At 37.5% G+C, this 14969-nt stretch overlaps 1 protein-coding gene across 1 annotated transcript; it reads right to left on the reverse strand.

The window, feature by feature from the left end:
• Positions 1-7370: 7370 nt before the first annotated feature.
• On the reverse strand, positions 7371-14912 carry LOC116300683 (vitellogenin-1-like). Its single transcript, XM_089030477.1, has 13 exons — positions 14698-14912; positions 14115-14162; positions 13770-13924; positions 13368-13613; positions 13051-13206; positions 12545-12687; positions 12291-12352; positions 11926-12187; positions 11555-11810; positions 10351-10702; positions 9743-9915; positions 8405-8733; positions 7371-7698 (listed from the first exon to the last, which is right to left on the reverse strand). The coding sequence occupies exons 1-13, from the start codon at positions 14741-14743 to the stop codon at positions 7566-7568; spliced, it is 2361 nt and encodes a 786-aa protein (XP_088886603.1). The 5' UTR covers positions 14744-14912; the 3' UTR covers positions 7371-7565.
• Between the last annotated feature and the right edge of the window lie 57 nt (positions 14913-14969).

Here is a 14969-nt window from a genome sequence, read left to right on the forward strand (position 1 = left end):
TTCTGTCAAGGTAAGCACGACTTGATCAGGTGCATCACTTTGACATTATTTTGATGTACGAAGATAAAACAATCTTAAAAACTTCAAATATAGCACAAAACGTACGGTTCTATTTCACTGAGGTTGGTCGATTGTATCTTTTCAAATCTTTTGTTTAATAGAAACTCGTTATTTTGTTATATTGTTATTTTGCGTAATGCCGATTAAACCAGATTTTCTTACTGTCTTTTGTCCAGCTATGGAAACTCTTAGTCCAAAGTCCATCGTACAGTAAGCATCTTATCCCGAAATTATTTACTTTGCCGAACAAAAGGATTATTTTCTGTTTCACAACAAATGCACACTGCCTTAGATTTCCCCCTAATTTGAGAACATTTCCACTGAAACCACAATAAAACGTCTAACTTTACAGATTATGTCCTTCGTGTTGAGAAATTAGATACATGACCAAGTTGATTCTTTGACTTGATCATGACGTTTCCGGTTTTGTGCGGACCTACCTCGATGACACCTTAAGGTTCAAGGCCATTGCACCACATACTAACACCAAATATTTCAGATTATCTCCAAGGTCTTATTCAAGACCCCGTCTAGTTGCCCCGCGTTGTTTACAAGACTTTTTGATTTTTGATTGAAAACTTATTGGAGATAATAAGTTCAGGTCGTTCTGCCAGAATGTTTATCAAACGATATGTTTGGTAAATACTGATAGTACTGATTTCGACATTGCCAGGAACCACTTCAAATTGTACATTAATTTGTACAAACTTGTACATATTTCTGAGAACAGTTTCCTTTTGTTTCTATGGTGGTGGTCCAATATTTTATACATGCATATAAATATAAATTTTCTAGCAAAATTCCGAATCCAATTTTTTGTTAATTTTCAGTACAATTTTTGTATGGTCAAAGTTCTCTTTGGAAATGCGCTGAATTTTGCAATGTTTTTAATCTGTTTAACACTAATTATCTTATCAGGAAAACTGCCAACAATTGCATTGTCTTACTGACGAGTTAGAAAACACACGCTCCTTTACTTCGTAGTTTTCATTATTTCTTGTGTCGAAATATTTTGGGGATCTGTTACTTGCTTGGGGCAATTTTTGGCCCCTTGAAAACACTTTCGAAACATCTTCAAGTTCGGAGGGTTTACACTGTAAAAAGATTTTGGAGTGTTATGCAATAAACTCTGCTTTATTGAATACTGACAACAACAGTTTTGACATCTACATTAGAGTTCGGTTGATTTACAGGTTTAACTTGGAACTAAGCTAAAGCATAATGAAAGTTTCAGAGTTGAATGTTTGCCGATTTTTACAGTTTTATACAGTCACCTTAAGATAATTCTCATTGCAAGCAGTAACCTTTCTTACCACTTTTCTCACGATTGTGCTGAGATAAAGAAAGCTCCAACGGTGTATCTCTATATCTCGAATCTTTCAATTTTCGTTCCCTGTCACCGAACCACATATCAGTTTTCACGTGATTGGAAAGCGAAATTGAGAGAAGCTGAAACAATAGCCGGAGCTCCACCCTTCCGAAGCGCTGCCACGATAACAAAAACAGTTCAATTTGCATCAAATGTCATGATTTTCAATCAAAATTAATTCCTTTTTAATCTTTGTTATCCTGAAGTTTAAACCTTTAAATAGAAAGAAAATTGTTCAAGTATTTTTTAGCATTAATAAATATATATCTCTCGGTAAGTGTATTCGCGAAAGAATTTGACTCATTCGATATCATCTTCATTGTTTTCGTTTTCACTTGCTAGACCATAGCATAACATGAGTTTCGAATATAGCGATGATTCATGTCTTTTCTGTATGAGAAAAAAAAAAGACGTGGATTTAATCTTTCGTGTAAACAAGGTATTTTTCTCCTTCGATAATGTTCCATTCGCTTCAAGTTTGAAACGTTAAACTATCAGTATCATCATGGCCGTCTGATTATGCGGGTACAAATTCCAGTAAGTGATGATTCCCTCGACACCAATAAGATTTATTCTCTTATTTTCTTTTTCTCTTCTTCTCCTTTCTTATATTTTTTTCAAGCCAACATTTCTAATCCCTCCCCCCCCCCCCCCCCCCCCCCAAGAACATTTCCAATTTATCCCAATTCTGTCACTCCATTGATATGATCTTATTCCAAAGATCTTTGTCGAAATAAGGAATTCATGCCAAATTTAAACACGAAGTCAAACCCGGCTCTGAAAAAATAAAAATCTCTCCATTATTCAGTCGTTCTTGCGGGAAAATCTGTGTTCATAAAAAAAATTTCTACGACGTTGAATGCGAGGGAAAGATTCTCATTAAAGATTCTCGTCAATTAGATTCGGCATAAGAGTGGAGCCTGAGGTTTCGTTAAGTTTCCCATTAGCCGATACCCGCACTTGAGACATGTAATTGCTACTGAGTCACTCAATGATAGTGTCGTGTAACAGTACAAAGATCTAATGAAACACCCTTTATTATCTGTACTATTTTAAAAAGCTCTTAAATACACCAGAAGGTCAACTGTACGTCTTGCAGCGAACCTTTGAAAAAATTTGATGATCAGGGACATTAGTAAGAAATCAATAGAAAAAAAATCCATTCTGCAGAATGATATGAGCTACTATTATTCCAACCTTATCCTTTATATCAGAATCAATCCCTAATGAAATAAAATACCAATATATAGTTTGAATTTAAGAGCTGTTAAGATGGGCTAATGCAAGTAACCCTTTTGAACTTTCTAGCTAATTTCGTTCCAAAGTCTTCGTCAATGTAATTTGATTTGTCTCAATAGTGTTCAAATAGGTTTTTGATGGAATATTATATAAACATCCATCCATCCATCCATCCATCCATCCATCCATCCATCCATCCATCCATCCATCCATCCATCCATCCATCCACCCACCCACCCACCCACCCACCCACCCACCCACCCACCCATCCATCCATCCATCCATCCATCCATCCATCCATCCATCCATCCAACAACAACAAAAAAACAACAACAACAACAAAAAACAAAAAAACAAAACAAAAAAAAAAACCCAAAGCATTTTGAAAAAGGGATTTGAATGTATTATTTTGACCTTAACTGGTAAGCGGAAACGCCAACAATCTTAGTCATCCAACTTGCTGAGTCAGGATATTCCGCCTGATCCTATATAATTTTGTTCGATTCTCATTTGGGACAGTATTGCACAACTATCACTATGCAATGTTTTTTCTAGAACCGCTCAAAGGGAGGTCACACAAACAGGTTTATTCCTGTTTATAAGATTTCCGTTATTTCCCAATTTGCGTCTTTTATAACATCATTATTCTCAACTATGACGCAATCTGACTCGCAATAAACCGATAGGTCTGCAAATTCTCTCCTCGAGTTATGAAAAATATTTAAGCATGTCCTGAGAGGTTTTGACAAGAATTTATATATACTAAGTCTGATTATGAGCATTGCATTATGGTAGAATCAAAGGCCGGACTGCCTGATCTGTACGTTTTAAAAACAGTTGTAAGTTTTGCATCCAATTTTCTTTAAAGCAGGCCAACCAATTCAAAATTTACTTCACTTGGTGAACTATGCATTTGATGAGTCAACATGTGAGTACATGTATCAACCATGATTTGAGGAACCGTGATGATGTGAGTGAAGCTCAATAGGTTACTTGGAGCATATCCTCGGGAATCCAGGGGTAAAATTTTGTTGCTCGTTTAATTTCTCGCTGCCATATTTAAATTAAACAGAAACTAGTTCAAATATAAACCCGGATCTTGAGGTGTGGGTTTGTTGAAAATTGGACAGGAGTCTAGGTAGCGCTACCATCGCATCGCAAGAACAATATTTGAACTTATCGCAAGCGCACAACAATCGAAAACCCTGCGAAGGTCTCTGTTCCATAGTGTTAACATTTCAGATTTTTTCAAGTACTAGAACTCAAGTGTTATTGCCTGACGAAATAACTAAAATTGTCTCAAACAATATCGAATGCTTTTTCTGCTGTTACGTAGAGGAAATGGCGCATCCGGCCTTCTATTGAGTTATAGCCTGCTTCTGCTTTCAGGATACCGATTTTCTGTTTTCCATTCTACCTTATGCTATAACTACGTACTCGAGGATAATCTATGTTCGCTTGCGTTAATCTAAACAGGCCGGAAGGACCTTCAAGGGGGGCAAAATTTAGTTTGTTCTTGTTGTAGCAAGTATAAAGAAAATGTTACTGATCGAGCGCTGATCGAGGAACACAGAGAAAAAGAAACTGTCAACAATCTTCATGAAGTACACCATCGAAAAATTATACAGCTATTTCATGAAACGTCAACGCCAAAGCGTTGCAATAGAGGTATAAACTAGGCAAAAGCCTCATTGGGACTTTGATAACTGGTCCTAAATCTGCTAAATAGAGGTTGTTCGCAATGTAGGCGGCCGTTTAATAAAGGTTTTATTGTAACGGTCGAAATAAAGTTTGGGCCTATCCCAGACCGGTAAGGGTCAAGAATAAATAAAAAATTCCATTTAGAAAGCCCCAGAAAAAGCGTCAGTAGAACTACTTATCTCAGCTACTGATCTTATGTGTCACCTGTAGCGGTTGGGTTTAAGAAATTCAAAGAAATAACTTTTTATGCACTTTTATTTATCTATTTTTTCTGTCAGGGAAAAAGGAAGTTCCTATTATGTCAACCCTGATTATTATTTTTTTTTTTTTTTTTTTTTTTTTTGCAATTCGAGGAAAATTCCAGATTAAATGCCAGGTATAGTTTTTAATTTTCCACGATTTCTCACGCAAGGAAAACGAAATTTAATGGGGTTGAAAGCTATGAGAAAAAAACTTAATTTCAATTCTTTTAGTAGGCATAAGTTTCATGTCACCCATCCAGGTACTAACTTCGCTCACCGGACTTGACTCAGTGTTATTGAAGCCCAAGTTTTTTCCACTGGACCACAGTTTCGGGCAAATCAGCATAACAATGGCCCTGAAAACAATGCACCGAATAGACTAGACTTTTTAACATCAAATTTTTAACCGATTCCGTGCGTTGCAGAGATGCAAGGGATTAGCCGATATGGTCTGGGGGCCGGCTGGTCTCTCCCCTGATGCTTCGGCTAGAACATTTTCTTGCGTAATTGGTACACCCAAGGGCAGAAGGATTTAATCGCCGTCAGGTCCGAAGTCCATACGACGCCTCAGCTCTGCGGATGTCTCGGGGGTATGGCAAAATAGAATCGATTTTTTCTTTTTTTTTTTTTTTTAATTTCTGTCGGTGATTTCGAATCCCATCGTATCTAGATATTTCTATTTTTTTTTTAATGCACATTATTATCAATTTCTCAATATCTTTTTACAAAGAATTACACATTCCCTATTCCTTTTTTCTCATCTCCTGGGAACAGTTTACTGAAAAGAGACTACTTAACCAATTTTTTTTGAAAAGCTTTGATGCAAGTTAAATTATTGAGACTGGCGACCAGGAAAAGTGAAGTCTTTTCCCGGCATATCTGACATAATGCTAACCGAATCTTGACCGCGATAAAATTCGATCCACGGTGTTAATAGCTATTTTGAACAATTTCCAGGCAGGCACGTGTTATTGTACCAAAGGTTGCTACGGCGATCGTGACCAGGAATAATCGGACCTTTGACCAGGCAGTTGTTTACATCGAAATACGAACCAGGTACATGACTTGCTCCTGTCAAGGTTAATTTACCATGCGCACGTAACATTACGTTTACATCAACGTTAACCATGTTATGCGATAGTGTTGTTACAAAGTTCAGAGTTCTTGTTTAAGTTTTAAGGCAGGATTCAGATTTCATCATAGAAATTCAATATGTACGTTCGTGGCTTGGATTGCTCTTCCAGGTCAAGCTACCATACTAAGTGCCTGGTCTTTTCTTGTTGCTTGTCAAGTTACATCGGGTACCGTTCCTGGACATGCGCACGTTCCTATCACGATGATGATAAACACTTTTTTCTGGTCAAATTACCACGCGCATTTTCCTGGCACCCCTGTTACTCGATACCAATAGTTCTGACCCACTTTTCCTGGCCAGTTAACCAAAATGTTAGTGGTATGGCAGATGTTTGCTTCTAACTTTGTTACTGAGAATTTGGCATCGCGATTTAGATGGTCCCTGTTCCTGGACCACGTTCTTAGAAGATGAAAACATTCGTCTTTGTTATGTAATGTCCACTTGTTAAATTAGTACTTTTCCTGGTCAAATTACCAAGCCCACGTGCCGTGCCACAATAATGTCCACTTGTTGAATTAGTACTTTTCCTGGTCAAATTACCAAGCTCACGTGTCGTGCCCTAAGGTTGTTTACATCGTATTTTTTCTTCCTGGGCAGTATCACTTACCATATCGTGCTTGGAAACCAGCGGTTGCTTCCGTTCCCATTGTGACGGAGAACTCAAAAGTCAAGGCAAGGAGCACGAACGCATCATAATCCTATTCTTGTGGTTTTACACTACATGTTTTTCGCGTGTTTTTGGGATTTACTTCCTTGATGTAGTAAATAAACAAATTGTTATGAAGGAAATTCGTGTTACAAAAATGCACCTTAGAAACACATTTGCGCAGAAGAAAAGACTCAATCAAATCTGGGAAGCTTGCCAAAGGGTTTAAGCACAAATTGGCTTACAATGATAGTATCCAAGAAACCAGCTTTCTTTGACATTGAACTTTAGAAGATTATAATTATAATTTGATTGCATTACGCGGAAACTTGCCTCACAATTCTTATCAACACATACAAACTAAAGGGCTTTGAAGGATCCTATGAGTAGAGTAGGAGTGGCATTATTTTATTGGTGAGCACGTATCATTTTGGAAGCCCGCATAACAGTGTTTCAGTTATATTATGCCTACTTAAAAAGCTTGTAGCTCGTGCATTCAACTGAACAATAATAGAAGAAGGGCCAATAGAATTCATCTCTTTTGTCATTCCATATTTTTGGGATGATAGCAAGTCCTTCTGGTTAGCACCCTACACTTACTTTTAAAATGACCTTCCCCGGCTTTCCTAGTGCAAAATACGACTGGATTGCCTAGAAAACAAGTGTTTGATAGAACGAGAAAGCGAAAACTATAACGCAAGGGTTTCAATTTGAAACAGAAGAGTTTAGTGACAGTTTGAAACTGTCAGGAAAAAAAATCGACTCTGTACTCTGAATGTAGTCTCTTTTCCGCCAGATAAGTGGACTTGATTCAATGAATTGAAACATTTAAACCCACAAATAGTTTGTAATTAATAATCTAATTACTACTTTAGCCGAGAGATAACTAATTCTTAAATATTCCCATGGAGGAGAGTTGAGATCGAAGGATGATTTTTATTAAGCAATCTACCTAAATGATAATAATATTTAAAAAAGTTATAATTGCAAAATTTGTTCTTTATTCAATTGAACCATCTTTTAAAAATGACCTTAATTATGCCGTATTTTTAGAACCCTTTACATAGGGAGGGCAAAAAGAAAAGAAAAAGAATATAATCTATATTTTCTTGTGTTTCAAGGAAACATAGTGATTCTGCTGGACCTCTGCACTATGTCAGCTTCCTCTCTCAGCTACAATCCAGTGTTCAATACTTGCATAGTCCCTGACTGAGAAGGTGTATACAAGGTATTCCTTGAGATGATAAACTGATTTTCAGCAAAGATCGAGTCGACACCAAATCGGCTAGCAATTTCAACTACAGCGCTGAAAATCAATAGGCATTACGTCAGCAATTTTCGTGCATCGGTTAAGGGTAACTCTTACTCTCCTCGATATTATGATATTTCTCCTGTATCCCTCACCTTCTTACTAATATCCAAGTTATCGTCTAATATTTCAGTTGTGTTCATTTTGACACAACTGCTCGAAGGGGACAGTATTACGTGACCATGACCTAATGTGTTTTTCTTATATGATCAACTAGTAAACACCGATTGGATAGAAACTCAGTGATTGGTTGAGATGGTTCGTAAACCCCTTCCCACATCCAAAACATTGTAATTCTGCACGATTTTGAGAAGTCAGAAGGAATTATTTTGGTTTAAGATTCTTTTCAATTTTTTTCAAATTTGAAACTTTTTTATCATTACGTACTTAGTTAGTCAGTTACCTGTCGCGTGCGCCCGCGCGCCATCTCACTTGCTGAGATATTAAGTAAAATATGAGAACATTCAAGCCCTGATAACGTGTGAACTAGGTTGATATGTTAACTGCGTAACGAGGTCAAAAAGCATAAAGAAACCACCTCGGAGCTCGAGAGAGAGATTTTATCTCGAATAGACAGATACTTGGATTGCAAAATACGTATTGAATAAAGGCTACGAGGCGTGGAACCCAAATTTATTCATAAACGTGCATATGGGAATCCTAATGGATCAGATGCCCCAGCTAGAATAGTAGGATACCTAACCTTATTTTGCGATTTCCAAGATAGTTGAATGTCACTGGACCAAAGAAAATCACAGGGTCTTTATTCTCTACTGCTGAGACAACTGCAGTGCCTTTGGCTTCAAGCTTCAGTGGCAGGCCAAGTATCGTTGGTATCGCTGCTTCGACATCGAGGAACAGCATACTCTTGGTAAAACTCGTATCGGTATTGCCAGCTACCGCCATCTTATGCACAAAGTCTATTATACCAACGGCGCTAGAATTCTTGTCTGCAAGTGGCCAGTTGGTCTGCTTGTGAAGATATGGATCATGAGCGATAAGCTCGCTTATAGTCGAAGGCAGGTCGTTTATCTAAGCGAAGGAATAAAGAAAACCAGAGAGAGTAATTAATTCAGATATATTTTTACGTTGTGACTTTTGTCTTTCTTTCTTGATTCCTTTCTCTCTCTCTCTCTCTCTTTTATTTTTTTTATTATTTTTTTCTATTTCTTCTTTTTTTAAATTGTTTACTGACATCTGTTTATTAACATTACTAGACGTCTTTTTCTTTTTTCTTTTTTCTTTTTTCTTTTTTCTTTTTTCTTTTTTCTTTTTTCTTTTCTTTTCTTTTCTTTTCTTTTTTTCTTTTTTTTTTTTTTGTGCATTCAATATAAAATTAGTACAGTATATATATATCGATACAATACACATCAATGCAATAATACTATCTTTTAGTATCTTTTAACTTGAATATAGTTTCACTGCTCGAGAGGTGATTATGAGGTTTTCCAAAGTTTTCCAGATCGTTGAAGTAATTCTAAAACGTTTTTTTATCCTGAATTTCGACTTTTCTCTGATATTCAAGTCTAAAATTATACTAAAACAATTATTCTCCTAAGGCTTAGTGATTATGGTGATATTTACATTACCTAAATATTTCACCGATAATCACTTCACCCTCGGCAAATAATCGTTTGATGTGAAAAAGGGTGTGGCTATGGAGATACCATCGGTTTATCAGTTATGGAAGACACTATTACTTTCATTGGAAAGAGAAATTTGAAGTAAGTGATCACCCAAATTTCAGCGTAGCAACAATCAATGATATGAGCTATTTGAAATTAGAAAGGTTTGTATGGAAACAACAACCAAGGGCCTACCAAGAGTACATTTCAAATGCTTATAAGTCTGCAGTAATTTGACATATAATGGCATGACTCGTCCAAATTACTAATTTAGACATGGCATTTGTAGTTATAACGGACATATATCTTTGAAATCATTTATGGTTTGGTCCCTTAAGTAGCTCTGTTTTGTTAAATTCTATTCTATTTCGTTTTAAATTCATAGTTACATATTCAAGTTCTCGATATACAATTACCTTATCAAACCATTCTTTGATGCGCTTTCGAGACTCTTTTGTAAACATTGACATATGATTGGCTTCCATCTTCTGTTTTATCTCTTCAATAATCATTTTTTTAATGGCATTGAAACGTTTAAGGAATGTAAGTAATTCACTTGCATTTTTCCGTGCCAGGTCGTTCTCTTGATCTTCAAAGTTAAAAAACATAATAAATAACATTTTGATAATTTTATCTTACAGTGCAACGCGCCTAATTCTCGCTGTCTGATTGGCTAAGTATAGTAGGGAAATAAGTTGGGTGGGCCACGGTTAGGCGCGTCGCATCGTAAAAGCTATGGTGGGGTGCAGAGTTTTCTAATAAAGTCTATATATCCATCTATCTATCTATTGTATACGAATGTCATTAGTTGGTGCATGGAATCGTCGTACTACGCCGACTAAGTTTTCCCCACCGAGTCTTGGTAACTTTATATGTAGGTGCAAGCCACGAGAGTTGGGAGAATGGGTGTGTGGACAGGAAAAAAATGCCAAAAAGCGAAAATCCGCAAAGAAAAATGTCCGAATCCACAAATTTGCAAATCTGCAATTCCCCCTTTTATAGAAATCCAAATTTCTGAACTGACCTTTTGAGAAGCACTCTAAGCCAACAAAAATTCCTGATATTAAGACCTGTAAAGTTAAGTTAGTTTTTCGGGATTCAATGTCGCTCATGATATTACGGCGGATTGCTTCGTTGCATGGCATTCGGCGAAATGCCTTCAGTGCTGCGACAGTAATGTTGGTTGGTAGGTTGTGGTTTTTGGCACATTTCATGAGGGTGTACTGTGAATACTCAGACGAAGGGCGACCGGCATTGCCAATTGCTTTTAAGGCCATGATGACACGTTCAGCCTGCTCTGAGTTGTGGAAATCACATCTCTTTCCTAACAGACCCATTAACCATAATTCAGCTTTGACGATTGGGGTGGCATAATTCTATAAGAAAGTTAGAATGATCAACATTTTGAATGGGAAAAAGAAACAGCAAATGCGTTAAAAAAAATTAACTAACTAACTAACTAACAAAAAACAATGCTGGTGTCAGTAACTCAAATATGCAATGAATAGACTATTTTCGAGTTCCAAATTACCGCTGAGGTCCTTGATTGTAAACTCATTTACTCAGGCTTAGCCTCGTATCAATGTCTAAATATTAACAAATACCAACGTTAGAGTAAAGAATGCACAACTTCAACAATACAAACACTTTGAAATTCCACGGACTTTGATTGGAACACGTTGATGTTCTGCACAAAACCGAGGGCTAAGCCTGAGCAACAGAGAACTCGTCATTAAGTTATCGCCCTATTTCACTATGACGTCACTGCTTGTTTATGTGGGGGATAGAATCGCCAAATCCAATAGAAAATTCAACAAAATTTGCTCCTAGCGAAACAGTTTAATCTAAAATGGCCTGGTTTTCAGATATAATATGTGTTAATATGTACTCTTCATGGCATGATACGGGTTTTAGAACAATTTTCGGTGAATTTGCGTTGATTTGACCCCTCCGACGACCATGATATCCTTGCGTTTAAACAATAGATTGTTTTGATGTGACGTCATAGTGAAATGGAGCAATTAGCACTCGAAATGACCTAGGGTGAAAAGAACGTTTTAATAATAAGTTACAGCTGGACGAGGAAGATTCCTCATTCCATCCCGCTCTTCCTCAACATTTACCCTTATTCAATTTCGCGCGTATACGATGATCAACATTAGTTTATGTGATTAGCTATTACAGTGTGTGTAACTATTATAGTTATGCATGTCATTACATCTTCTTACCGTCGCATTGCATTTTCCATCCTCACAGTACTTGTAAATCAATGTTCCAAGCGTAAGCATACTGGTAAGCGTCATCTTTGTTTGGCACAGTCTTAGTATATGCATAATCACATCTTCCTCGGGTTCAAGCATTGTTATTCCTGTAAGAAACATGTTTCCACGTTCACCATTGACAAGTTGGCGCTCAATGGCGCGGGTCATAACTAGAGCACAGCCGGACGAACCACAATGAGGGAGGGCATCCAGAAGAAACGTCCTGTGTATGATAAATTATATTACTCTTTATGTTCAATTATATTACTCTTTATGATCGAAACTAAGTTTTCAACATGATTGAGAAAATTTGATTAAAGTAATAATTTGATTATTACTGGAATTTGCCTTTCTCTTGAGGAGTGCATTTTTCAAACTTGTCGCAGTCGAAGATGCCATCCCAGACTCTCTCTACAGCGTCGCTGTTCAACCTGCGCAGATGGAAAATCAAGTGAGAGAAAAGACGAGCTGATTCTGGTTTTGTTTCTTCGATGGATTCGCGAGCCAACTGCTTGATGATTTCTATCACTTTCCTCGATGCCACGCTTTTAGTGTTTGGCTTGACGTGCTCGAAAGTGAGTGGAGTTTTTCGAGGAAGAACTGAATGTAAAAAAAGGAAATGCAATGGATGAAAAGAGTTTTTGACATTTCAAAAGTCAAAGAGAGTAAAATTGATGGATATGTGACAATATTTACTACATACGTTTTGTATCATATCCATACTCAATGGGTACTTTTGTCATTCCCTGAAGCTCCAGAACTTGCCTAAGAGAAAAGGTTTAAAAAGAAGAGTAAGTTAACGGACGTTATGTTGACGAAATTTGAGAAGACAACAAAGTTCATCTCTATCAATATATTGTGCAATGATTAAGAGAGAAAACATCAATTTCTCTCTTTGGACACTGACTTTTTTAATTTTTAATTTCCCAAACGATAAAATAAATCAGGAAATATTACTTGATGGTGGTAGATGCACCAGCTGGAGCTCCTGAGGAGAAGGGTCTGAACAGGTGCTTCTCTTGGCACACAACTTTCGTGATACGCTTCTTGGCGTTCAAGATGTAGCGACAGTTGCTTGACGAGTAAAGTCTATTAAACGACTGCAAACAAACAAATAAACAAAATTAGCAACGACTAGTGTAGTATATCCGTGCTTGCAAGAAAACAAAAGCTATATATTTTTTGCATCATTCTATTTTAATAATACGATAAGCTCAGACCGACTTGAGAGTTCAGTTACAGTTTCAGTTGGGGCAAAGGATGAAGGAACGAAGAAGTGAGCGCGCTCTCTCTTGCGGCGACGCAGCACTAGCCGGCGGTAAAGAGGGCTGGATGAAAAGAAATATGGTTGTACCGCAACGAGATTCGCCTATCGGTGCAAACTGCCAGGATAGTGGATGATAGATCTGGGACGGATTAGCTTATTTCCCCCTACAGATGTTGTGTCGTGTATGCGCTAGTACCTTTTCATTATATTGATGGATATGAATTCCAAAGTAAGTTTTGGAACTATTGCTGCATTCCTTCAGGTTTCGCGTCTTCGAAAGAACTTTTACGTATCCATTAAGATGTTTGGAGTGGATGCGGTATTGGACAGGGCATTTTCCAGCAATATCAGTCTATGATAACCATACCAGGAAAGAAATTGAAATAAAGATGGAATCAATATGGAACAAACAAAGAAACAAACAAGCAAATTAATGGATGGATGGATGGATGGATGGATGGATGGATGGATGGATGGATGGATGGATGGATGGATGGATGGATGGATGGATACCTCATTCATTAAGGAATGATCCTTGATAAACTGTACTTGCAAGGCGCTGAGGATACCCTTCTTGATGTTCAGGGACTGTGGGCTCTCGTGATAAGAAGACAACACCTCCACAATAGCGCCATTCCTGGATCGGAAGACGAGGTCATGAGCATGAAGCTCTCGAGCAAAAGATGCCGTTTCCCCAGAGCGATTATACTGAATAGGGAGGTTCTTACTCTGGCCTTCCCAGAGCTCGACACTGTCTATCTGTAAAGGGAATACAAATAGAAAATTACTTAATCTTTCCTCTTCCTCTCCTCCGCTCTCATCATTGGTAAATAATCACAAAAGGTATTGACATCGTAAGCATATGCGATTATGGTACATGGTGTGCTGTATAGACTAAGCCAAATAGTCAATTACCTTCAAAACATGTTGACATGCACCAATAGTCTTGATCACACAGCGTGCTTTAATTTTCAACGCCGACTGAGCAGTTGACGATCCATTCACACTGCTAACGGTTTCTCCTACATAGTTGTAGGTCATCTCCTTCCCGGTGGGGAATCGGAGATTTTCTGAAAAAAAAAATCAAGGAAAAATAGCAATCAGTATGTGGTTCGCGAGAGTCTCGTGACTTGCGCGGATAAAAAGAATCGTGACTCAAGGAAGCCTAGATTTGTTGATTTCTCCTAGCGGTCGGGATGGGACCTGATGCAGCTCTCGAATAAAATTGTAAAAGCATATAAATATAGCACATAAACTTACTTTTTGAGCAAGTTTTTTGTGAGCTGCTTGGTTGACCAGCAAAGGGTGCTGTAAAGAAAATCGAACAATCAACGTCGATATCATTAAATCAGTGTGCATGTTAACACTAATTCACTTAGCGCTCCGATCGAGGTGCACAACTTTAACAAAACCTGTCCTATAAATTCCAATTCTGGCGTCAAGTGCATAATTCATGAGCCTCTGGCTTGTTGGGAGACCAATCGATCACTCCCTTCATGATCGACGTAAAACATTTACAATTACAATAGCTGCGCAGAAGCAACAACAACAACAGCAGCAGCAATGAAGCAAATCTGAAGTTGAGGCCGAGAGTGTACACCTTGGACATGACTTACTTTGCTTTTCGCAATAAAACTAGGAAATTTTAAATTAAATAGTATATTACGCCAATAAGTGCTGACTTTCGTCAACTACAACAAGATACAAAAGTTGCGCGCATACAACCTACAACCTGGTATTATAACTAAACTTATCTAGTAAATCAAAAAACTTTTGCCAAAAAACTAATGAAATTCGGCAGCAATACTGAGAAAAATGTATAATTTCAACTGGCACAACTCACCCCCAAAGACTCCTGTGGCCAACATCAAAATTATAAGTGTCTTCATTTTAGCTCCGAGCTGTGCGCAAATTTATCCAGACAGCTCAAAAGTGCAACCTTTATATAATATAGGGGCATTAAATATGCCTAAACATAACTTGGCTTTACATCTTATTATATGCCTAACACATTACGCATATCAGCTTGGTCGTGAATCTACTGGAACTGTGTGAGGTATTTTCTTCCGTCTGATTCTGTCAACACAAATGGATGCAAACCGTTTAATCATATAC

This window comes from Actinia tenebrosa, unplaced genomic scaffold, assembly GCF_029948245.1.
Source record: "Actinia tenebrosa isolate PJP-AT-01 unplaced genomic scaffold, QUT_ActTen_1.0 PGA_scaffold15__27_contigs__length_11533743, whole genome shotgun sequence".
In the NCBI taxonomy this organism is placed as follows: domain Eukaryota; kingdom Metazoa; phylum Cnidaria; class Anthozoa; order Actiniaria; family Actiniidae; genus Actinia; species Actinia tenebrosa.

Coding starts and splice junctions, on each gene's coding strand:
- LOC116300683 (XM_089030477.1), bottom strand. CDS start 14,743: ATGAAGACACTTATAATTTTGATGTTGGCCACAGGAGTCTTTGGGG. Junction 13,925..14,114: donor ACAAAAAACTTGCTCAAAAA/GTAAGTTTATGT, acceptor TTTTTTTTTCAG/AAAATCTCCGATTCCCCACC. Junction 9,916..10,350: donor CTTAGAGTGCTTCTCAAAAG/GTCAGTTCAGAA, acceptor TTAACTTTGAAG/ATCAAGAGAACGACCTGGCA.